Raw genomic sequence first — 23956 nt, 5'->3', positions numbered from 1 at the left:
AAAGGCTGCTTTTATCCTGATCCTTTCTAACGCGGGTGAAGGGGTTTTGTTCCCAAACAGCACATGTCGTTAGGAACGGAAACCTCCAATCAGAGCTGTCCCCCCGCCCTTGTGTGCCCTTGGCCGCTCCCTGCACTGGGAGCACCCACTGCCCATGTTCTTTGGTCCGACACGAAGCAAGGGTTTGGGCGCTAGCCACACCTTTTGCCTTCGCTATCCCCCCTTCCAGGTGGAGGCTGTTTGTGTGAAACACCCAGAGGGCAGGAGTTTTCTTAACACCAGATCTACTGAAGACAGAGCACCAGATCAAAAGAAAGTTTGCTAGGGTGACCAGACAGCAAATGTGAAAAATTGGGATGGGGTAGGGGATAATAGGCGCCTATATAAGAAAAAGACCCAAAAATCAGGACTGTCCCTATAAAATCGGGACATCTGGTCACCCTAGAGTTTGCAGTGTGTGCCCATCTGAATGCTCTTCATAGCCCAGACAGGTAGGCTCCCCCCAGCCTTGTTACAGAGATGAAAGGAAGTTCTCATGTGCCTGGAAATAGTTCTCTTTCCTGACCCCTCTAGGTCAGACTGACACCCCACCCCTGCTGCAACCAGAGAGCTCATCACCATGCCTCGCTATTAACCCCCTCAGTCCAGGGCAGGACCTCCTCCTGTTTTCCCAAACTGTTTGCCTACACTCTTTGCCTTTTCCAGGAGACTGTCGAGGGCGGGGAAGAACGTTCTTTAAAGGAGAAATAATTGTTGCCTTTCAGATGCTTAAAGACTGAACTCAAGCACAGGCTGTCGCAGTTCATCTGGCCTGGCTATCTCCAGTTACTTCAGCCCCCTTTTTAAAAATCCTCCATCAGTTTTTCCTTGCCATGAAATGTAAATGATTGACAATCCCCAACCCTCCTCTCCCAGGAGCATCAGGTAAACCTTTACTAACAGCCTGAACTCCACCCCAGGGGAGTGGATCTCCTGCTTTTAATTTAATCTGAAATATCTGACCCACTGGCTTTTCCTTCCTCCCTGTAAGGAGCAGCTTAGCCTCTCTCCAGATTGCATGGGCCCTTAGGTAGGGCACACATCAATTGAGATGCCATGCCATGCAGCCCTGATTACCCCAGGGAGCTGGGCATTGGACATCACAGGGAATCGTTAATGTAATTAAATGACAGACATTGGAGGATGGGACTCTTCTGGGGAATAGCAAGTTTGCACATGCTGTGCAAGAGAGCAATGTGATCCTAAACACATGAGCAGGAGCCAGAAACTCCCAACTCCTAGTCCCAGCTCTGCCATGACTTGCTAAGGGGGCCCTTGGCAAGCCACTGTGTTGTGGTTTCCAAAACTGTAAAATGGGGTAACGTTTCCCTGTCTCAAAGAGGTGCTGTGAGGATCTGTGTTTGCAAATGACGGAAAACCTCTGTTTCAGCAGGAAGTATTTGGCTCAGTCACTTTCCGGTTGCTTTTGGATTCTGAGGTGGTGTGTGTGTGAAAGCAGGAGATGCTCAGGATCTTGGAGGGATTCTGCTGAGCTGTGCAGAGCAGGCCCCTTTCCTGCAGTGTTCCCGTGGGATCTGTTTTCAGACCTAAAGCCTCACTTAGGCACTAGCCAATGGGAAGGCTTTGGCAGTAACACGGGACGATGTTTTCTGGAATGGATTTTGGAGGTTCCTTTAGATATTTGGGCTGAAACCAGCTGGCAGTGCAGTTTGGTGAAAGGAGGAGGGCGTGTATTCTGGAAAGGCCTTGTCCACAACTTGACCTCCTGCTGTCCACAAACTGTGCTTGTGGCTTCCAGAATTGTATAGCGAGGGAGGGGGTCGGTCTGTTCTGGCAAAAGGCTGAATTAAGAGAAGCTGTACTGAGCTGTTGCTTCCTTTTACAGGCATCTTTCAAGAAGCTGGTCTCAGAGCTGCATTTACAAGCTGAGCACATGAACTGCCTACGCCAGGCCAACATGACCTGCTCATTTAAGGGTCATTGGGCTCAGGGCCAAGAAAACCTGAGAGTCAGATCAATTGGAAACACAATATTGTTGGGGAATGCCATGCTGGAGGCTTTAGGAAAGGCAAAATGTTCTACTGGCTTAATCCCAGGGTTTTGCAACACTGGGCCCCTCAAAGTGAATCGGGCAAGCCCAGTCTGCAGTGTTGCTTGCAGCTTTGGGTTCGCAGGTAACACACTCCAGTCCAGTAATCATTAATTTAACTCTCCAGTGCGCCACAGTGATTATAGGTGCTGCAAGCCAGTCTCCTCCTCACATATGTTTCCATGCAATAGGATGTCCCTTTGGCCATAATAAACACAAGTTGTGCAGGATTGGATGGCTTGTGAATGAGTAATGGGCTGCAAAGGCTCTCACTTCTCTCACCTGCTCAGATACCCATGGGTATCAGTTCATAGCCCATGTGAAAAGAGCTGGTGCTCGCAGTCCAGTTCCTTGTGGACGGACATCTGCAAAGAGACTCTGCTCAGCACCTTGGTGACGGGTTTGGCAGTGAGGCTACGGGTGGAGGGCTGGCTGCTGGCTCGAGCAAGGGACTGGAACTCACATTTCCTGGGTTCCCTTCCCAGCTGTTTAACTGTCTTGCTGTTACTTCCACTGACCAGCTCTGGATCTGTCTATGCTTCTATTTCCCCGTCTCTCAAAGGGGGTAACCGCTGCCTACCTCACAGAAGCATTGTGAAGCCGCCTATTTAAAGAGCTCTGAGGCCTTGGCTACACTGGCGCTTTACAGCACTGCAACTTTCTCACTCAGGGGTGTGAAAAAAACACCCCCCCCCCGAGCGCTGCAAGATACAGCGCTGTAAAGCACCAGTGTAAACAGTGCCCCAGCGCTGGGAGCGCGGCTCCTAGCGCTGCAGGCTAATCCCCATGAGGAGGTGGAGTACGTGCAGCGCTGAGAGAGCTCTCTCCCAGCGCTGGTGCCGCGACCACACTCGCATTTCAAAGCGCTGCCGTGGCAGCGCTCCCGCAGCAGCGCTTTGAAGTTTCGAGTGTAGCCAAGCCCTCAGACCCGTGGGTGACACGGGCCGGAGAATTTCTGGGCTCGGAGTCCAGATTCCCTCTCACTCCTGCGCTCAGGCTCCCACACCATTGCTCTAACTAACACTACAGCTGCTCGCCTAGTGTCAGCGTTGGCAGGATTCTGGCTCTGGCCAGCTCTAGGTGACACAGGTTGAAATGCCCCTCCTGATATTAGCAGCAGTGGGAAAGCTGGAGACGCCAAGGCCCCAGAGCGAGTCCCAGCAGACCAGGGCTGTGGTGGGTGAAGCTTCTGCCCACGCTGGGCTTGTTCTGGGCATAAACATGAGGCTTTTAGTGGGTCCAAGCCTAGCTGTGAATTTTGGTTGGAAGTGGAATCCCCGGTAAAGGGGCTGGAGATACGGCACGTGGGGATCTCACGCCTGACCCAGAAACCCAGCCGCCTGCTGCTCGTCTGCCCACACAACTTATTTCCAGGAGCTGACTGCACAGAGCAAAAGGCTATTTGTAAGACCGGCTGCTTCCATTGAACTAGCAAGAAGTGCAGAGGAATTACAGACCTTCCTTAAGGGGGGCAAGAGGCTCCTGTTTGTTCTCCCCATATGGATTTGGACGTGCTCTGCAATAATTTGTTAATACTGTATGTTGTCTGTTTATTGGGATGTTTATGGTAGATGGGGTTAACTCAGCAGAGGGCTGGCTGGGAAACAGACAGGAAGGAAAAGAATGGCTCATGATAGTCACCTCTCAGCAGACACTGAGGAGTTGTTAAGGACAATGCCAGAACTATTAGCTTTGATAGTTTTACCTCCTCTCCAGTCAGCCTACAGAACTAGTTCTGGCCAGGACAGGAAAAGGCCTGGAACGTGGAGGAACAAAGGAACTGTGGCAGGATTTATGGGGTCCCTCTGAAGAGAGGTTGCGTACTCATGGGAAATGAGACTGAGATCCAGCGCCCCATTGGGGTGCTCTGGAGAAGCTAGGCTTGATTAGATTGCCATCACAGGATGATAGGCCTTCAGGGAAGACAGACATGCATGGTTGGAGAAGGCTGTCTGATCACAGTATTTGTCATTAGTCATAGATGGCTGATGCAGAGAACCCCAGGTGTCCGAACCCAGTCAGCCCTGCAGGGTAAGCATGGTGGATACCTGGGGCCTGGTGTGAGAACAGGAGGATTGTGAAATTCCACCCCAGAAGCGGTAAAGGCACAAAGCCTGACGCCCGGTTCGTGCCTTCTGAGAGGCCTGCGAGGGGACAGAGGGCAGCTAGGGGGGCAGTTATCCAGGCAAAGCAGGGGTAGGTCTGCCAGAGAGCTTTGTGTGGGGAATGAACCCCAGGCTCTGTGATAAGTCAGATAGTGGAATGGGCCAACTTAAATTAGAAAAAAAGCGTATTCAGGATATTTTGCCAACCTTGTCCAGTGTATTCCCTGCTCGTTTTCTGCTTTCCAGTGGCCACTTTTATGTTTCCAAGGATCATAAATCCTCATTTTTCCACTGGACAGGAGGTCCGACAGTCTAATCAGCAGCGATCTGTGTAGTATTGTTTACACGTTGCCCAGTTACCGGGAGCACAGGCCCAGCCTGTGCTCAGCTGCATTCAAACATGCCAACTTCCTGCAAATGTTTGACCTCTCTGGCGGCTGCTCGCAGTACACGGGGCTGGGACGGTCGTATGCTGTGACAGGGGAAGAGCCAAAGCCCTTCCCCCCCACCCTCCGCACCCCCTGCACCCCATGGCAGGTCTGGTGCACTGGTAATACTCTGAGGCTGAGAGGGAAACTCATGGGATATTTAAGAATAAAAAAGTAGAGTTTAATTTTCTAATCACATCACTTTCAAAGGTCGGCGCTTCTAATAGCAATACTGAGATGAATAAAGAGAGCGCGAACATGGCCTCCATGTGTGAGAGAGGCAAATTTGGTTTGAAACAAGTAATGTTCCATACATTTAAAATATTCACTCTCCCTGCATTATTAATGCTTACAGAGCCACTCCCCCCACTTCAGAAGCTCCAGCCTGCAGTTGCTGCGGGAGGGAAAGGTACCTCATTAGGTTGCATAGATAAGCTACTTGCTGCATCCAGTTTAGGAGTGGAGGCATGGAATAGATGTCCCACAAGCCATGCAAGTGGGATACTGGGACTACCCGTTCTGTCAGTAGAGCAGAATTGCTCAGAGTTCCATATACTTCCTGAGTCTGTTACTTCACCTGAAATCTCTAGTAAGGTGTGTTTTGAGGAAGGAGGTGGAGCTATTTATTTCTCTAGAATATAAGGGTCCAGAAACAGCACATTTATGGTTGAGAAGTAGTGGACACACACCACGGTATTTAACTTTAAATTTACATTCTAGCTCCCTGCACCCCAGTTCTTCAAAAGCTAAATCTGCAGCTAGACCGGCCTCAGTTGGGATCTTGATCTCTAGGAGCTAGATAAGAGCAGTCCTGCTGCTGTTGGGATAGGAAATCCCACAGGAAAATCCTGGTTATTCAACGGGGTGGGGGGTGGGAGGATTTTGCTCAGCTGTAATCTTATATCCAAACCATTCCCCTCTTTAGTGTCAGTGGGACACCACAGCTGGAAATACTGTCTTTCACCTGACACCTAAAATGGAGGTCCTGGTCATATTAAAAATCCTGTGGCATTTTTTTCCCCCATTACAATCTGGATAATTGCAGCCTGCCTCCGTAGACTCCTCTGCAGTGTTATCTGGACAGAGGGTTCTTCTAGACTTCTTTCCTGAACTGTTCTGTGCTCCTTTCAAAGGATGCTACAACACAGTGGAAGTGATTGTATGAGATAAGATTATAAACTCTTTGGGGTAAGGCCCTTGCCTGACCTCTGGTGCAGGGCCCAGCACAGCATTCCTGATTGGGCCTTTTGGGGTTACCACCCTGTAAATGATAATATGGAGTTTGTACAACATTTGGATTTTTTGCTATGAAATTGGTCAGACGGGGAGTTGCAATTCTCTCAAATTGAGGTGCAGAGCACAGCCACTTGCAGTCCTTGTAACTGACAGTGAATGAGAGAGACAGTCACGATTGCTGTACCTTTGACCGATCATTCAGAAAATGCTAGAGTTTCTGGCTCAGAACAAGTGCTATGATCTGGTCTCTGTGGAGAGGCATTTTCAGGCTCTTGTGTATTCCTGCTCCAAAGAGCCCAGGCATCTCTGCTTCAGAAACATTTTTCTCTTAATGCAACAGATGTGACATGATGACAAAACCTCAGGTGTTATGTCAATGATCCTGGCCATTCCTGGCTCTGGGGGTTCTCTTCTGGCTGCTCTTTACTAACCCCAGAGGCTGCATCTCGCAGAGACTTATTCAAAGACCCACAAACCTTTCCATTTTACCATGGTTTTTCATTTACATAATAAAGGCCCCAATACCTGGAGTAATTAAGGCACATTAAGAATTGCTTTCTCGAATAATTCTCCATACATGCAAGTTGTTCCTAGCTCTGGCTACTGCAAGTGATTTCAAATGTGCATTAACCAGCCTATTTCATCAGCAGATGGAAGCCAGTAACTGCATATGTAATTTATATCTACTTGAGTGGAATTAGCAGATGAAATATGCATTACATGGCTCCATTAACATTTTTTGCTCGTACAGCTTTTAGCTCTTCGTAAGTTAATATTACAGACCAAGAGTGTGCAGGTCCTTATGCAAAGCAAGGAGTTGCACACAGGGATTTAAAGCAGTTACAGAGTGTATTCCAGGTCAGGCAGGTTTGACTGTCTCTAAATAGAATAAAATTTAGCTGCTACCTTACAAGAAAGCAGGCCGGAAAGAGGCATTGCCTCTTCTTTGAAGCACTGTATGTAGGTTCTTTAGATCAGACAGACCTTTGCCTGTGCAGTCTCCCCCTTGAATCTGCCAAACCTAGGGGCATCTTCAGAATCATTAATATCCAAAGGTATTTCTACCCCCACCCTGCACAATCATCAAAGGACTAACTACTGAAATCTGGAAATCAGCAAAGAAACTTGCTGAATAGAATTTGATCCTTGGTACCACTGGCAAATTTGAGGGGTAGGAGAGGAAACAGAAATTGATTCGATAAAATAAAAAAAATGCAAGGAACATCGACTCCTTTCTTAGAAGCCACTGTAAGGCTAACCAATGAACCATCTGCATTCTTCTCGGTTAGTTTACACACTAAGCATTTCCTCTTTGCTAGGTTATAAAACGTACTCATTTGAGTCCCGGTTGGGGATTTTTTTGCATTTGCTTTTTCCTCCAGATAAAAAATATAAAGGGTTTAAAATATAACCCCATTGATTCTTACTAGAAAGGAAGTGATGAAATGACTCTGCAATTGGATCCCATCTGCCACTTGTGCTCAGAGATTGAAAGAGAAGCATTGACAAGAGCTGCTGCATGGCTTTTTAATGGGATAGTAATGACCTCTCCTTGGTGTGCCCTTTGCAGTCTGATCTCTCTTGCCCAGCTGACATAGCTACTCTGAATGCAAAGTGGCCCAAAATGGCAGTGCCAGCCTAATGCCTCCTGGGTTCACTCCTAGGAGATGCACTTCAAGGTCCAATGTGTTTTAATTACTAATGCTGCTTCCCTGCTCTGCTGCATCCTGCCTGTCGCTGGAGACCTGTCGCCTCCCCTGTGCGAGAGGTACATTGTGCATTAGCCCGTTAGAGGTGATCCAGCGGGAAGGCCGGAGCCAGGTGGGAACAGGAATGGACACAGCCAGTGTGAGGAAACTGGTACTAGCTAACACATATGCCAACACATGGTAGATCCACAGCCAGAGAGCCAAACCTGGGTCCAGTGAGTGAAGTCTGAACAGGACTTTGCTGCCAGAATTACGACTCACGCCAGGGCTTTTGTCCCTCACCTCTGTGACCATTAACGTTCACTCCTCCATTTAAACACAAACGCCTGTCCTGTACGTTTAACTCCTGCTTCGCACGCTATGGCGCGACAGCTAGATTTTTAAACAGCTTGTCTCAGAGTAATAATGCATGGAGAGATCAAAAGGGTACAGCTTATCTGGGGTTTGCCTGCCATAAACAGTCTAAAGTGCTGGAATTTTATCAGCAGCACAGACACCTGATAGACAGGAAGGCCACCTAATGTTTCTGGCTGCAAGGCTGATGTGGTGTGTAATGGGTTTCGGAGGCTCCTTTTCTGCAATAGGTGCTCAGAGACGTCACTGCTTGGAGCCATATGTGAACCTAGGTGCCACATGCACATGTAATGCAAGGTGTCCACACTCCAGTGAAGGTGTTTCGCTGGCCCCATCTGAGCACCTCACACTCGTTAAGGGACTTCGCCTGGCAAGTGACAGCCTCTGCGTGATAAAGGGGATCTGTGGCAGAGCAGGCCATTGAACCTGGGATCCCCACTCCCAGCTAATGCTCTAACCACTGCACCTGCCTGCCATGAGATGTAGGCTTCTCGTGGGCCTTTCCTGGCCAGGTGCAGCTCCCTTTGGGGAGGTTCTAGCACAGAACAGGTGGTTTTCACCAGGGGTTCTCATTGCACCTCAGTAAGGGAACTGCCTGGCTTCTCCACCCTGTCTGCTCTTGCAGATCAGTGGCTCTCAGCCTTTCCAAATGACTGTCCCCCTTTCAGGGGTCTGATTTGTCCCATGTACCCAACTTACACCCTGCTTAAAAACAACTTGCTTACACAACCAGACATACAAATCCAGAGGTGTCACAGCTCACTGTTACTGACACATTGCTGACTTCCTCTTTGTTACCATGTAATTATGGAATAGATCTATTGGAATATAAATATCGTACTTAACGTTTCAGTGTCTGGAGCGGCATAAACAAATCGTCGTATGAAATTTTAGTTTGTACTGACTTTGCTAGTGGTTTCCACGTAGCCTGTTGTAAAACTGGGCACATCTCTAGATGACTTGATCTACCTCCTGGAAGAGCTCTGCATACCCCCAGGGTACCTGTACCCCTGGTTGAGAAGCACTGTTGTAGATCATAGTTAGACCCAGACCCACAGTTAGGAGGCAACATTCTCCGGGAGCAGATTATCCCAGGGCTGCCAACTGTGTCTGGGCTTGGCCCCTGGGCTGCTGCAGTGTGACAGTCCCTTTGCGCCCAAAACTGACCCTCTGGACCAGGAGACAATGGGGAAGGCAGCCCAGGAATCCTTCTAGCAAAGTAATAGCAGGAACCAGGACCTGTTATTTTAGAATTCCATGAAATATGCTGCAGAATCCCACTGGGAGCCTGTTCGCAGTTTGTTCTGGCTGTGGGAAGGGGCTCTGCCACTCTCTGCACTGGGGCTGAGTCTAAGCAACATGGGGCCCACCAGAGTGCCCAGAACTACATGAGCCCTCTGCCCATGGAGGGCTAACTCCCTCTCTACTGGTGGCGACAGAGCAAGTGATTAGGCCTGCCAGGACTGCCCCTCCCAGCTGCAGAAACTACTTCTGCCCAGCCAGGTGCTTGGGGTAGCAGGCTGGCCCAGGAGGTACCGTGATGTGTCCCCGCCCGGGGCCTGGTTCTGCCTGCACTGCCACAAAGACCCTTCTGGGATCACCCTAGTCTGTATTTTAAGGAAAATGAGAAACAAACCGACCCTGATCTTGCAATTTCAGAAACAACAATGTCCCCAGACTAACCCACTGTGGCAATCTCACCATACCCCATGCAGGGAAAGAACAAATCCTAGCCCTCAGGCCCGGGTTGTGTGTCTTTTGATATTTTTGGTTGCAAATTAGCAGCAACCAGGTGCGAGTCCTTTGCCTTTTTAAAAAAAAAAAAAAAGTTAAAAAAAAAGTTTTAAATCTCTTCCCCTTTAAAAGGAAAATGGAGTAGGACGGTAAGGAGGCAAGGGATGACCGCTTTGGTGATGGGAGAGCCGTGGAGGTAGCAGAGCTGCCTTTGAGTGCATTGCCAGCGTCTGGCTACTACCCAGGATCGAGACAGATGCACCTGCATCGGGGTCTCCATGACTCTTGCAGTATCTTGTGCAGTTTTGAAGTGTATGTAACATTAATGTTCATAGCCTCACTGCTGCTGTTTACAGGGCTATGGCTGTCAGGCAATGGCTCCCTTGCTGATTTCACCAGCTCAGTCACAGCTGAGTTTATGTTATTAGACTATTAAAACAAGGATTTATTCTCACTGCTGTCAAGCAACAGTAATTCTTACACCAAGTCAATCCTGAATACTTTTTTAAATAGATGCACATGGCCAGATCGTCAGCTGCATAAATCACTGAAGCTACACTGACTTCAATGGAGCTGTGTTGGTTTACAGCAGCTGAGGGTCTGGCCCAGGCATGGAGCCCATTGTTCACATGGGGCCAGCTAAATCCTGTGTAAAAATATTTAGCGGCTCAGAGTGAAGCCCAGAATGGAGGCATAAGGACTGGGTCTGTAATGTAAGTGTCTGCACACGACACTGGTGGATGTTCAGTCTCGCTATCGCTTGGGTTGCTTCTTAGCTTTTGTCAAGGGCAATATTTAAAAACCAAACCCTGCAATGTTTAAAATAAGTGGCGTTCAGCAGGAGCCTGCAGACAGGAGCCTGAAGTGTTTCAGGGGTACTGAGCCCATCTAAGTGGATATGATTGAGTTAACAGCCAAGATAACTGCATTTTTGCTGCCCCTATGATCCCCCCTCCGAACGTCAACCGATCTCGCCTGCACCGTGCACTGCCGTGCCCAAACCCAAGGACAATGGAGCTGCCAGGAGTCATCAGTTCCTCGCTTTTCCTGCAAGCAAGAATCCCTGAGTTAACCCTTTGATATGGAGGTTAGATTTGCCAGCACTTTAACGCCTATCAATGGAATTTCCATACGCCAGTGTGTTCTGGCTGCTGCCCCCTCTCTGACGAGAGTGCCTCCCCCTCACTTTATCCAGACTGCGTGTGCTGTGTCCTCTCCCTGCATTGAAAGCCCATTTATGTCACTTGCCACTTAACTAGTCATTAGCATCAGCAAAACCCATCCACCATGTGCTTCCCTCCCCCATACTCCACTGGCACCGTCTCTCAGGCTTGGCAATCATGCGCAAGTGAGAGTCTACCTGTCAGTTCCAGATTTGACTTGGGTAGATGCCAACATTCATGTTCCAGTCACAGGCCTCAAGAACATGGCATTTGTGGCCAGACTTTCAGTGCTCAGCTCCCGCTAAGAGCTGGGGAAACCGAGGGCTTTGAAAATAGCCCAGTCAAGCTCAATTTGTGTGTATACACACACACACACACACACACACACACACACACACACACACCCTTTTGAACATGCTCCCCTCAATGGCACAAAATGGCTCCTCCTTTAGCTAGAACTAGGCTAACAAATAGATTTTTTAAAAATACACTTTAGGCTAAAATGGCCTGTTTTGTCTAAGTCCATCCCAGGTGTTAACTATTGACCTGAAATCTCTTCTAACTTGGGTTTCTTTCCCCTTCTCCCCTTAGTATGAATTCAAAGTAAAGAACATCAAGAAGAAGAAAGTGAGCATCATCGTTTCTGTGGACGGGGTGAAGGTAATTCTGCGCAAGAAGCAGAAGGTGAGACTTCACACTGAATGTGTCTTAGCCATGGCTGGATCAGAACCCAAAGTCCAGCAAGCCCAGTGTCCTGTCAGACAGTGGCCAGGATCAGCTGCTTCAGAGAAAGCTGTAAGAACCACACAGTCACCAGATGTGGGATAATCCATCTCCCACATTAGGTCTCATCCTAATCTCTAGTAGTTAGAGATAGGTTTAAATGCTGAAGCACGAGATTTAATATCCCTGCCAAAATCTGTGTAATTATGGAAACTGAGGATGCTCTACTGTCTAGTCCCTCTTTGACTCTTGTGAAGTTGTGGCGTCATTTGGCTGACATCAGTATGTTTGTTTCCTACAAAGGAGCTTTTTGTATGTGGTGTGAAGATAGTCAGGGAAGTGAGTGAGGGGGCGGAGGGAGGGCTTTGCACTGCCTGGAGCTGGCACGTTAGCTGCTTAGTGGGAAATTCTGACAAGAGTGAAGGATTCTGTGAGGCCAAATCAGATTCATTTTGCATACAGGGTTTTCTGTGATGCTAGTGCTGGGTCCAAATGCTAGAGCTGCTCACAGTGGTTCTGGGGGAGCAGAATTTTGATGAAAAGTGACTATTTTGGAAAGAATTTTCACCAAAAAAAAATCATTTTCTAAATTTTCCACCAAAAACAATTGACTGAAAAACTGTTTTGACAGTTGAAACTGTTGGGTGGCGGAGAGGGTTGTGTGTTTTGTTTTGTTTTTTCTTTTACCAACAAAAACAAAGAATTCTCACAGGAAGTTAAAACAAAAATTATCTTTAAAAGATTTCCCATAAAAAATAATTAGCGGGTTTTTGACCAGCTCCACTAAGTGCCTCACGTACATTAATACCTTAATGGGCTAATCCTCCACATCCTGAGAGGGCAGGAATTACCATTATCTCTATTTCACAGATAGGGAACTGAGGAATTGAGATGAAATGATTTGCCCATGATCACACATGAACTTTGAGGTCGACCTGGGAATTGTACCCAAATCTGCTCTGTCCTAGTCAGTCCAGTGCCTTCAATGCCAAACCTGCCCTTCCTCTGTCTGTGTGATAACCCAGTTCTATCTCATGACCATTTTTCAAGCCTGAGGGACGGCTAAATGATCCGAAGCATGCACTTACATCCGAGGCACCAGCTTTTCTTCAGCCAAATGACTATCAATAAAATAGTCAAATCCTGGTCTAGATCCTGGTTGAGGTAAAACCCACTGTTCTCCTTGGGTTTGCATTACAAACAGTTCATCAGACACAGCAGTGTGGCTTCAGCGCCTGAAGGGTGACTTATTCCTTTTTTCTCTTCCCCGCTTACAGAGAAAAGAATGGACCTGGGACGAGAGTAAGATGTTAGTGATGCACGATCCTGTCTACAGGTAGGCTGCGGAGGATTGCACTAGCTAGCTCTAGAGGCAACTGATCAAATGTAATCGGATGCATTCAGCGTGGCTCCCGCGTGCTGAATAATTGCCTGGCGATGGTTGTGCTTCCCAAAGACCTGTGTTAAATTAACGAAGTGGCTACATTACTTAAGAAAGGAATTCTGATCCCCTACATTTTTGGAGAATTTCTCTGCCATTTAGGAATATATTAGTTTAAAACATACATATTATTTGTGTTAGAAGAGGAGGGTGACTGAAAACGATTGTTCTTAGTTGCTGAGAACAGTCAGTTGCGACACAGACTGAATTAAGGAAAAATCCACCCCATTTCCCCTTCTAACCTAGCCTCGGTGCTCTCTGCCACGTGCTCCCAAAGAGGGCATTCGTTAATCGTCCTTCTAGCATGGACAGGAATAGGGTGAGGAAACTGACCCATATGAAACCCGGTACAGTAACAGTGCCTTTCCCTACAGTCTATCTCAGGATCTCCAAGCATTTGCAGGCAGAAAGCTCCCCCAGGAGGCAGATGTTCTCCACGCTTTACAGATGGTGGGGCGGTGATTTACCCCTCCCCGCACAGCAAGTCAGCGGGAGAGCTGGGATTAGAAACCAGCGCCCCGTCTGCTAGGTGGCTATTCTAACCACAGCACCACAATGGTCCGTCGGGTCTGGGCATGTGGCCATGGCCAGATACAGTCACATGGTTTTAAAGCCAGTGAGATTATTTGGTCTATGAAGAATGAGTGCGTGGGTGCAGGCTACCTTTCGGCTATGGATGCATCAGCAAGAGGCAGGGAAGGCTGAAGGGAGAGACCGGGGGCTGGAGCAGCTCCCTTGTCCATTAGTTCTTTGTGACCGCAGCCTAGGCTGTGCCCGGGTCTGAGAGGCTGAACAAGTGGAGCTCCTGCTGGAGGGTTTCCATCCCAGAGAATAAAGAGTTAAGGCTGGGTGGGATGAGCTTTCTGTACAATGGGATGAGAAGAGATGACTGGTGAATCCATGTCTTGCTGTCAGGCTGGGGAAGAGCCCGCAGGTGCTGCCTGGTGGGCGTACAGCGGAAACCTTCCCCTTGTTGTAGAGCCTTGAGCCATTGTGCCTGGCGCGAGAGCAGCATTTCTTCCCCAGGAGCCGAACGTGGCCCAGTTCTCGATCCCTAGGCAGAGCTACAGTACAACACCTGGGCAGCCATTCAATGCTGGGGATTGGAATACACGGGGAAAGTGGGTGTCCTTTAATTGCTTCTGACACTGGTAATTGAATCTCAGGTTAATCTCTTGAAAGGACTAAAACCAATCACTTGCCATCCCCCCATCCCACATGTCAAGTGGGCAGACTAAACTCGATAATGAACATCTCTGAATTCTGGTGTGTGAGCTGGCTCTCGATTCTGGCTGGCTTAGGACATATGGTCCTGGAATTCCTTCCTCCCCTGCACCCATAATGATACCAGGTAATCTATAAAACTAACTTTCTAAAGGCCCTAAATTGATCTAGGCTGCTAAATCTGTTAAGCAAGTAATTGCATCGTTAGAGCAAAGCCCACAGCACTAGGAGCTGAGATACCTACATTTTACATCCAGCGAATGGTGTGGAAGAGTTTCCAAGGCGCACAATTTGATATTTGTCTTATTCTTGTCCCTCTCCCTTCTGGCAATCTTAAAGGAGACGGGTCTGTGTGCCAAAGGGAGAGGGTAATTTCAATAGACTCTCTAGAACGGAGCTTGATTGTTACTAAAATAATCTTCAAAGACGATGACTTGCTTATTACAGGGCCAGGTCGGTGTTCTTGATAATTGTCCTGATTGTGGATTCAAGGCAGAATTCAAAGGCAGAGAACTGGAGGGGGAAGGAGAAACGCGTGCCTGTCTCCCTCGTTTCCTCTGCAATCACAGCTGAAATCACTCAGTGCATTTTTACCCAACGAAATATCTGTAGGGAATAAAATGGACAAAAATTTGAGTGAAAAAAACGTAATGTGGTCTGTGGAATGGATTTTGTCAGGTGGAGGAGGGGAAGGAGCCAGGGCTAATGGGGGTAGTGGGGGCAAAGAGGGGCTGAAAATCCCTTGAGCTGGGAAGGGGGTGAAGAGTGAATTCAGCATCCTTTGCAGAAGCATCAGAAGGAAGCTGGCTTTTGTATTGAACACTCTGTCTGTCATTAATGATAATGGGCCTATGCTACCACTTGCTGCCTTGTAAGCTAGGACAAACTAGCTAACGGCTTTTGATGTCGCTCACTGCTGAGTGTTTTCCCCAAACTCTGGTGGGTTCCTGGACTTGGGAAACTCTGCCCCAAACCTGCCCCTGCCAGGCAGGTGGTCATCTGTGGTCCCTTCGGTCGTCCTTGACACTGGGTAGCTTGGATCTTTCCTCTCTGGTTGAAAGGGTTCTAGTTCCTTGTCCGCTGCGTGGCAGAACTCGCTCAGCTGACGAGGGCTGAGGCAAACAGGTGAACACGTGGAGGCTACTGGCTGAAGGTTAGAAGAAGAAAGGCTATTTCTCCTGCCATAGAGAGCAAAATGCAGACTGCTCCTGTTCCCTTTGATGTGACAGGAAGGACCCGAAACACCCCCTGTAACTTCCTAGCCCAGATATCACTGGGCTGAGTGAGCGCTAGGCACAATGTGATTTTAGATGTTAGAACAGCGTGGCTCGTTCTCTCTCCCGATGCTGCAGCGGGAGCCTTGATTCACTGTCAGGAGCTAGGGATATGCTTGGTCTCTAATGCTGTAGCTTTTTAGCTGTTTCACAGAATCTCATAAGAATTTATACCTGCTTTAGAAACGGGTGATTGGCGCTCAGACATGCGAAGTGCCACCTTACTAGCTGCTCATTGGCCTTGATAATTGTGGAAGGAAAGAGAAATCTCTCCTCCAGAAGCTGCTAGAACCCATATGACTGTTCCTATTTTCCCTTTGCCCCAGGATCCTTCTGACTGGCCGCTCTGTGCCTGACCCTGACCTTGGATGGCTTGATTCACATTGCTCGTTTGCTGTACTGGAATCTAGGTTTCTGCCATGCTTGGTGCCTCCGATTCACGCTGTGTCTTTTCTAACTAGGATCTTCTACGTGTCACATGACTCACAGGACCTCAAGATTTTCAGTTACATTGCAAGGGATGGCGCCAACAACTCGTTCAGATGCAACGTTTTCAAATCCAAAAAGAAGGTGCGCTGGGTCATTCGCAGGGACTAGCTTTTCAGAGGCATGTACCCTTTGTAAGGGTTTGGGTTATCCCGGGAGAACCCCTCCAGCCCTGACGGGTACTTGGCACAGCAAAGGGGCAAGTGAGCCTTGCTGAGAAGTCATCCTGGGTTTTACCCGGAGAACTAAGGACACGTTGTAGAGTTAATTATCCCATTTATGGCAGACACCTAGGGATGTTGAACGACATCAGTAGGCTCATTAACTTTGGCTTAAAAGTAGCTCCATCACGACTAACGCTTCCCAGTGCAGCAACTGCAGAAGTTAAAGTTTATCCGACTCAGGCTTGCCTGCATCCCCCCAACTCTCTCTAGCAGGCCCTTGTACAGTGCAGATCTACTGCCCCAGCCCCGTCACACAGATAACTGCCCAGAGTACACTCCAGTCCTAGCAAACCAAGGAATAAAGTCTGCGGGAGCCAGGAGTAAAACCCCGTTGTCTGGGGAGACAGTGGCACAAAGGGATGTAGAATTATGTGTGTAGAGAAGTGGGAGCTCCAGCTGGAGGCAGCTGCATTTCAAAATGGGAAGTGATTAGCGCTGTTCTAGTCTCCATTATCTGATGCCTCCTAAATGCTGCTGCCCCAGAGCAGCCTTGTGGAGGTTCCTGGGGCCTGCGTGCTGAGAAGTGTGTCTAGAAGGCTCCCTCTTGGGCAGGGCGGGGGGGGGGGGGGGGGGAGAGAGGGTTGGCTCTCCAGGCAGGCCCAGGCTCTGTTTTGGGATGTGGAGGGATGGCTGCCCATCAGCAGAGCTGTGGTGGGAGGCAGGGAATAGCAGGAGTCTCCTGGGAATGGTTGGGTTCTGCTCCGTGACATAACCTGTGGCAAAGCTCCTGCTCAAAGGGCTCTAACCTTCTGCTCCCCAGAGCCAGGCCATGCGGGTGGTGCGGACGGTGGGCCAGGCCTTCGAGGTGTGTCACAAGCTGAGCCTGCAGCACGCACTGCAGAACGCGGACGGCCAGGCGGACGGCGCCAGTGACAAGTCTGCGGAAGAGCAGCCGCTAGAAGGTGACTCGGCTCCCTCGGAACAGCTGCATAGCCCCCTCCCGAGGCAGCTGGCGCACTGGGTGCTCTTGGGTGTGGGACAGTCTCTAGCGCTGCATTGCCGGCTTGGTGCTAGCCCGGACTGTGGATTATGTCCGTAGCAGGGCTCGCAGCCCAGAGAACATGCGTTTTACGGACTCTGCTGCTCCAGCCCCTTCAGTGCAACGACAGCAGACCACCTGAAAACATCCAGAGGAGGGAAGTATCCCCCATGCGGACACTGAGGGGCTGAGGAATTGGCCCAGCCAAGCGCTGCGCTGACCCTGCAGGGCACGTTTTCCGGCTGTTAACTTTGCTCCAACACATGGAGACAGTTACAGGAAGCCGAACTATTCTTTAGCTGCTCTCCCTTCCCCTGCCAGCCCGGCCCTGCCGCTCAGTCTCCTTGCTCTGATCCGCTCGCATTTTGGTTCCTTCATTTATTTTACTCTCTCTCACTTGAAGTTCACCAGCAGGGGGGAGCCAAGATAGTGGATGTTGATGAGGCTGACGTGGACTCCGATGGCCTTGGCCTGTCTGAGAGGGGCACTGAAGAGCTGCCCTCCCCCATGGGGGAGCTGGGCATCCTGAAATCTGGACAGATCTTAACAGACAAGAGCTGTCAGGTAACAATGGGTGCAGCTGGGGGGAACTGGAGAGTGAGCCCATTAGCTGATATGACACATTTTCCTCTGGGGGTTCGTTCCACAGCCTCGCTCGAGAGGGCAGTTCACAGCACCACCAGTCCCGGGGGGCTAAACTGCCTTCGTTTCGGCATGTCCCTGGGGAGAGAGCCAGTGGGACAGCCCATTCCTTTGAAAGCTGCAGTAGGCAGGCAGGTCAGGTAGCCACCTGTCCAGGCTTCCCCAGCTCCATCCTACACTCTACATATCTTGCCTGCAGGACATGCACTGTCTGGCAGATCTGAGGCTCTATTAATGTCTCTAAAGCAGTGGTCCCCAATCTTGTTGGCTGGTGGGTGCCAGCTGAAGGACCACTGGGCGGTGGAGCACCCGCCCAAATGCCGCCGAATGTCGGCGGCGATGCCTCTCGACGTCGCTTGCCGTTCACAAGTGTCGTCATCGAGAGGCGTCCCCGCCAAAATGCCGCTGCGGCATTTCGGCAGGTGCTCTCTCGGGGACCAGGATGTGGGCGCATTAAGATGCCTCCGCGGGCTACCGCGTTGGGGACCCCTGCTCTAAAGCATCTTGAGTTCCTCTGATAGAGGACTGTTCGTGAAGGACTTGCTGTACAGAATGCAATTCCCCTATGACTCACTGCAGCTGGGCACTGGGATGTGAAGAGGAGCAACAAACAGGACTGCAGCAACTGCAGACAGCTGGCCTTCCTGGGTGGGCTTGCAGCATTAACCTGTGGAACGTGCTGCTGCAAGATATCACGAAGGCCAAGAGTTCAGCAGGATTTTAAAAGGAGTTCAATGTTTGTGTGGCTACAGAGAACACCCACACTGTTAACCAATGACGATAAACCCTCAGTTTATAGGCAATAAGATGTCCACTAACTGATATAATTTAGGAAGAAGCTTCCCCTGTAAGCAGATTATTCTGCGGTTGTCCAGCCTGGTTTTCTTGCACCTTACTCTGAAGCATCAAGTACGGATCACTGTTGGAAAAAGGATACCAGGCTGGATGGACGACATTTGATGTGCTGTGGGAATTCCTGTGTCCCTTCCCTAGCCCAGTTGCTAAACAGGGGTGTCCAAAGAGGTGCTGGAGGCAGCTGTGTCACAGTGTTGAACTCACATAGTGATTACGTTGCTATTAAACCGACATAATGTACTAATGAAAAACTGAGCCGAAGATGTGTTTCAGGGAGCATTTCCTGGCTCATTGAAATGCTCACATCACTTGCTGAGTCTGGCTGAAAGTGACTATGAAACAGATGAAAATGGGATATGTGTCATGGGCTTGGAATCTGGGTATTTCCGAGGATTTGGTTTCCAAAGGTGATCTGCCTGAATGACTGACTGAGAACCGGGGCTGGCCCTAGTCCAGCTGAGCACTGGAGCACCTGCAGCTGCTCTCATCACACCAGCCCAGGGAAGAACATGAGTTTTAAATGCAAATTCTCAGGGCGAGTGGGACTGGTTGGCCATGGCTCCATGCACTTCCCCAGGACAGAGTGGGTTAGTGGGAGCTGCTGCAGGCTGACAGGACTGGCTTTTCTCTGCAGGGAGGTCACTTATTTCTCCCAGGTGGAATGCGATTTTGTTTTACACCCTTGACTTGCAGGTGTTCCACTAGAGAGGCGCTGCGGAAATCCTTCATAGCCGAGAGAGGAATGGCACCGCCTGCCCCCAGGCTACCTGAAGGGTCCATTAGAGAGCCTGATCCGAACCGTCTCCCACTAGAGAATGCGCAAACACATCGTGTAGCCCAACGCTGTCACTCCTACCCCGCCTGGAAGCTCCTGTACCAGAGCCATGCACTGGCGTGGGCCTCCTCTTCCTAAAAGTGGAGAAGCTTCGCCAGTCTGTAGTGCCATCACATCAACTTCCCTATTGATTGTAGCAGGGTCCCTCCCAGGAGCACCTGTTCACTGCCATACGTGGCATGTTGGTGGTTTAGCGGCATGTGGCTCGTTCCCCTCCATGGAGAGCATGTGCTGTTTGAGGCATCGCTGTCCGGGGGTACTGCTGCCCACTGAAGACACCCGGGAGTTTTTCACAGGAGTAACAGTGTTAACCTCAGCCCTTGCTAAATGAGGTATTCCCTCTGAGAGCCACACTCTGTCTCTTTACGTTCTTCCTCCACCTTACCTGGGCTGTGAAGTCACCTCCTGCCTCAGGCTAGCGTGTAGCATTGCTGCGTGCTTGACACCCCGTGGCCATTGCGTAGTCACTGTGTGTCATCAGGCGGGACCCTCACAGCCTGTGCAGGGCTGGCTTCTTTGCAAAGAGCCTTGGGAGCCATTGGGATGAAAGGTGCTGCCAAGCAATGAGGGGATGCCCTCTCTTACCCAGCTGCAAGTTGACAGCTTTGGTTCTCAGTCACCAATGAACTTCTCCCCTCTAAATCTGGGTTTCCTTTCAGATGGTGCCCAACGGGCTAAACCTGACAGTCTGTTGTTAGTGGGCCGTTGGACTGGGGTTAAAAAGAGTGACCCTAGAGTGCTGTGTCCAGAGAACCAAGCTTTAACTGATTGCTGATGCCACTCCACAGTGTATTAACAAGGGCTGATTTAGGACGGTTAAGCATGAGAGCATTAACCCAGGGGGCTAGGATTTAAGTGAGAGAGTGTGTGAAACTCCTGTGGCCTCTGACACTGCCCAGCATGAGAGAGGGAGAGATTCACCTCCACTCACCTACGAGCCAGAAAGGCAGCTCTGTAATCAGTCAGATTTACTCTCCAGTGTCATTTTAATTTCCGGTGATGTGATGGGGTGGGGCTTGGGTCTCTGAGGTTTAGTGGAGGGGGAGGAAACCTGCTTTGCTTAATTATTAATGGTGTCTGCCTGCAGTGCTTTAATACGCTAACGGATCTGGCTTAAGTCCATCTGCTATCATTCACTTTAATGGAGGCAAACGTTTCTGGCTACCAGACAGCAAAATTCCTAGTATCTGTTGGTGATTCTGGGCAGCTGGAGCATTTTGGAGACCAGCTCCCACTGGGTGGTTGCTGGGAGATTTGAGCCACTTCCTGCCACTGCTTCCCAGTAGGGGAAGGTACCAGGGGAAATAAACCTGCCTTCCTGTTCTGAGCACCAGATACGCACGCACACAGGGATATTACTCATCGCAAGTGGCGTCACTGGAAAACGTACTCCCTTTGGAGCTGGGAGAGCGTGTGCAGGCACCTGTACAGCACCTAACCCCAGGAGCCTGTTCTTGCTTCAGCACTTTGGTCAACATACTGAAGGCCTTGTCTACACTAGAGTTTTCAGCTGTCAGTAGCCAGGCACTGATGCAAACCCCTACTGTGGATATGCAAAACCGCTTTAAGCCACATAGTGCACCAGTGCAGTGCTGCCAGGGGAAGCCACACCAGTGCAAAGAGCAGCTTTGCCTGCCTGCGCTAGGGATTGGTACCGACGCTTCTAGCCAGAGCAAACCCTCTAGTAAACAAGGCCGAAGTCTCACCAACAGCTGAGCTGGGAACTGCTAAACTTGTGTCACTAAGCCTGTTTCTTTGTGCCTAGGATGCTGAAAACTGCTCCATCTACCCCTCTGTGTCCCAGCAACTGCTGAGTGCAAGCAGCCCCTGCTCCTCTGCCTCGACAACCCCGCTGGCCTCCCAGCACTTCCTGCAGCTCCTCCAGCATCAGCTACTGCAGCAGCAGCAGCAGACACAGGTGGCTGTGGCACAGGTAAGGGGCTCCACGGCCCTGTTTTGGGGGCAGCGGGGAGGAAATCTCACACACACTCTCCACCTAATGACCTTTGATTGGCAACCACTTCCTCTGCCTTTATGAGGTTCCTTTTCCTGCTAGCCCAGCTGAATTAGCCCGTGGCTAACTCAAGCCCTTCACTGCTCCTTGCTCTGTCCTGGGGCCCGTGGAAGTCTGGCACAGCAATCCAGGGTAGAGTGTGGCCCTTAGCGTCACATGCAGCTAGAGGCAAAGCAGCAGGATTGCATGATAAAGACTTAGACACCACAACGGCGCTCTGCTCCTCGACAGCATTGGAACACAAGCACTTTACAGACCTTCGCTTCATTGGCTCCCAAACCCGTTGCTAGAAAGGGAAGGACTCTGAACACTTTACATATGGGGAAACTAAGGCACGGTCTCTCCTCCTCCCCCTCCAGCAAAAAACGTCATCCATGTCAGAGGTGGGTCTAGAACCCAAAGGTCATAATTAAGGCTACGATTTAGTCAGAGGTCATGGCAGTGACGGATTGCATGACTTAACCGGAAATCTGTGACTTCATCAGCGTCAGCTGGAGCTGGGGCTATGATCCCCACATAGCCCCGTGGTGGGGGCTGTCACCGGGGCCACGAGCCCCTGTCCTGCAGCTTGCGGTGTGGGCTTCAGCTGGAGCTGTGCACCTCTGCTGCAGCTTGCATGGTTAGTTCTAGTAAAGGTCACAGGCAACAAACAAAAATTCACGGAGCCTGTGACTTGTCCATGACTTTTATCAAAAATAACCATGACAAAATCTTAGCCTTAGTCATAATCCCCAGCTAGCTGCCGTTCCGGGGGGCTGCTCTTTTTTAAACCTATTGTTATTAATCCAGCCAGTGCTTGCTGGGCACTGACCACCTTCCAGCACCTACTCACCTAAACCAACATGGTGGGGACCAAGCTCCACGGGGGCGGCTCTGACATGGCCCAGCGGGGGAGGGGCTAGATTTAGCTCAGAGGGAAGAGTCCCGGCTCCTGCCTTTGCACTGCTATTCCACGCTGCGTGGCTGTTCCACAGCACGTTCTCCGCCAGATGGCTGGCAGATGGCCAGCTCCACAGCAGCCGTCACATCGCAACCGTCTCGGCCACTCGGCCTGACACCACGGCCGCCAGGCAGGGGTCAATGAGTTTGCCTGGTTTCGGCTGCTGACAGAGAAAGACAGGGCCGGAGCAGCCTCGTCTGCACTGGTGTGCAAATGTGCATCTCCCCGTTAGCCCGGGGGGGGGGGGGCGTGGGCGTGTACCTGGAGGGGACAAGGGGCTGACTACAGCCTGCAGAAGCCGAAGTGCCCCAGAGCCTCTGGAATTCCCAGGCCTCTGACATGTTTCATTGTGGATTTTCTTCCTTTTGTAGGGGGAAGGGAGATGAAAGGAGGGATTCCCTGCAGGGGAGCAGCCAGTTCCTGTGGAAGCAGCTCCTGCGATGTGCTCTGTCCCTATAGCACAAGGGGCTTTACAACCTCTGTGCATGCTGCCCCACTGACATGCTGCCGCCTGTGGGGTGGGCCTTAATTCACGGCACAGCCGGAGTGAGGGGGACGGTTTGGATAAGAGCACGCCCCTGCTTCCAAAGAATCTGCCCTGGGATATTTAGGGGGCAGACAGGGCCCTGGTTTTTAAGGTGGCAGCTGAGCGACCCATGCTGCATGAAGTGCACAGTGGGAGTATCTGCTCTAAAGGCAGAGCTCACCTGGCTGGGACCGGACCCTGGGCTGTCAGGGGCGGGGAGACCTGAGGAGAAAGAACAGAAGCAAGTTTGGCAAAAAAAAGATCCTAGCCAAGTTCCAGTAACTTTCCCACTCTGCAGACTCAGCCAGGTTGGGAGAGAGACTCGGACAGAATGGAGCCACGGTGCAGGACTGGGTTTTTGTCAGGCCCCCCTGGAGCTGTGGGCAGCATAGCTGTGGCCTGGCCACTCCCCAGAAGGTGATGTATCAGCGTCTCCTGACCCTGCAGGTGCAGTTGCTGAAAGACCAGCTGACTGCCGAAACAGCCGCCCGCATCGAGGCTCAGGCCCGGGTACGCCAGCTGCTGCTGACCAACCGTGACCTGCTGCAGCACGTCTCCCTGCTGGTAAAGCAGCTGAAGGAGCTGGAGATCAAGGTGAAGCACAGGCAGTCAGGTGAGGAGGGCGTGGGGGACCTGGGGCTTATAGAGCCGCCCCACAGGGGTAGTGCCGAGAGGCCAGGACCTCTCTCCAGCCCCCAGCCAGGGGGAGCTGCTGAGAACAACCCAACTCGACTCCTACAGGCAGCTGCTAAGAGCGAAGGAGAGGACAGTGCTCTTGTTGGGGGCACCAGCCATAGAGCCCTCCCCAGCCCACATGCTCATCCAGTCCAGAGCCCCAGCGTTCCCCTGAGTCAGCCCGGGAAGCGCACGCTGCTGGGACTGAGCTGGCTCCAGCCAAGCATTGCTCTAATCCAGCACCCTCCCTGCCCTGCTGGCTCTGCCCTTCCCCAGCACGGCTGCAGCGCGGCATAGCAC

The 23956-nt window shown here is 50.6% G+C and overlaps 2 protein-coding genes across 2 annotated transcripts in view; one reads left to right on the top strand and one right to left on the bottom strand.

Moving 5' to 3' along the window:
* TTLL11 (tubulin tyrosine ligase like 11) overlaps nt 1–23956 on the bottom strand; it is a 209957-nt gene that overhangs the window by 161557 nt on the left and 24444 nt on the right. The gene's annotated exons all lie outside the window — the stretch shown is intronic.
* LOC127036169 (carboxyl-terminal PDZ ligand of neuronal nitric oxide synthase protein-like) overlaps nt 1–23956 on the top strand; it is a 61861-nt gene that overhangs the window by 32591 nt on the left and 5314 nt on the right. The window contains exons 3-9 of the mRNA XM_050926834.1: nt 11410–11502; nt 12819–12877; nt 15942–16050; nt 16951–17092; nt 17573–17733; nt 21267–21434; nt 23429–23594. Coding sequence (XP_050782791.1) covers nt 11410–11502; nt 12819–12877; nt 15942–16050; nt 16951–17092; nt 17573–17733; nt 21267–21434; nt 23429–23594 — 898 coding nt within the window. The remainder of the gene's footprint in view (nt 1–11409; nt 11503–12818; nt 12878–15941; nt 16051–16950; nt 17093–17572; nt 17734–21266; nt 21435–23428; nt 23595–23956) is intronic.

Source organism: Gopherus flavomarginatus, chromosome 17 (genome assembly GCF_025201925.1).
Source record: "Gopherus flavomarginatus isolate rGopFla2 chromosome 17, rGopFla2.mat.asm, whole genome shotgun sequence".
Lineage (NCBI taxonomy): Eukaryota > Metazoa > Chordata > Testudines > Testudinidae > Gopherus > Gopherus flavomarginatus.
Note: the sequence above shows the minus strand (reverse complement) of the source record. Positions and strands in the feature narration are given on the sequence as shown.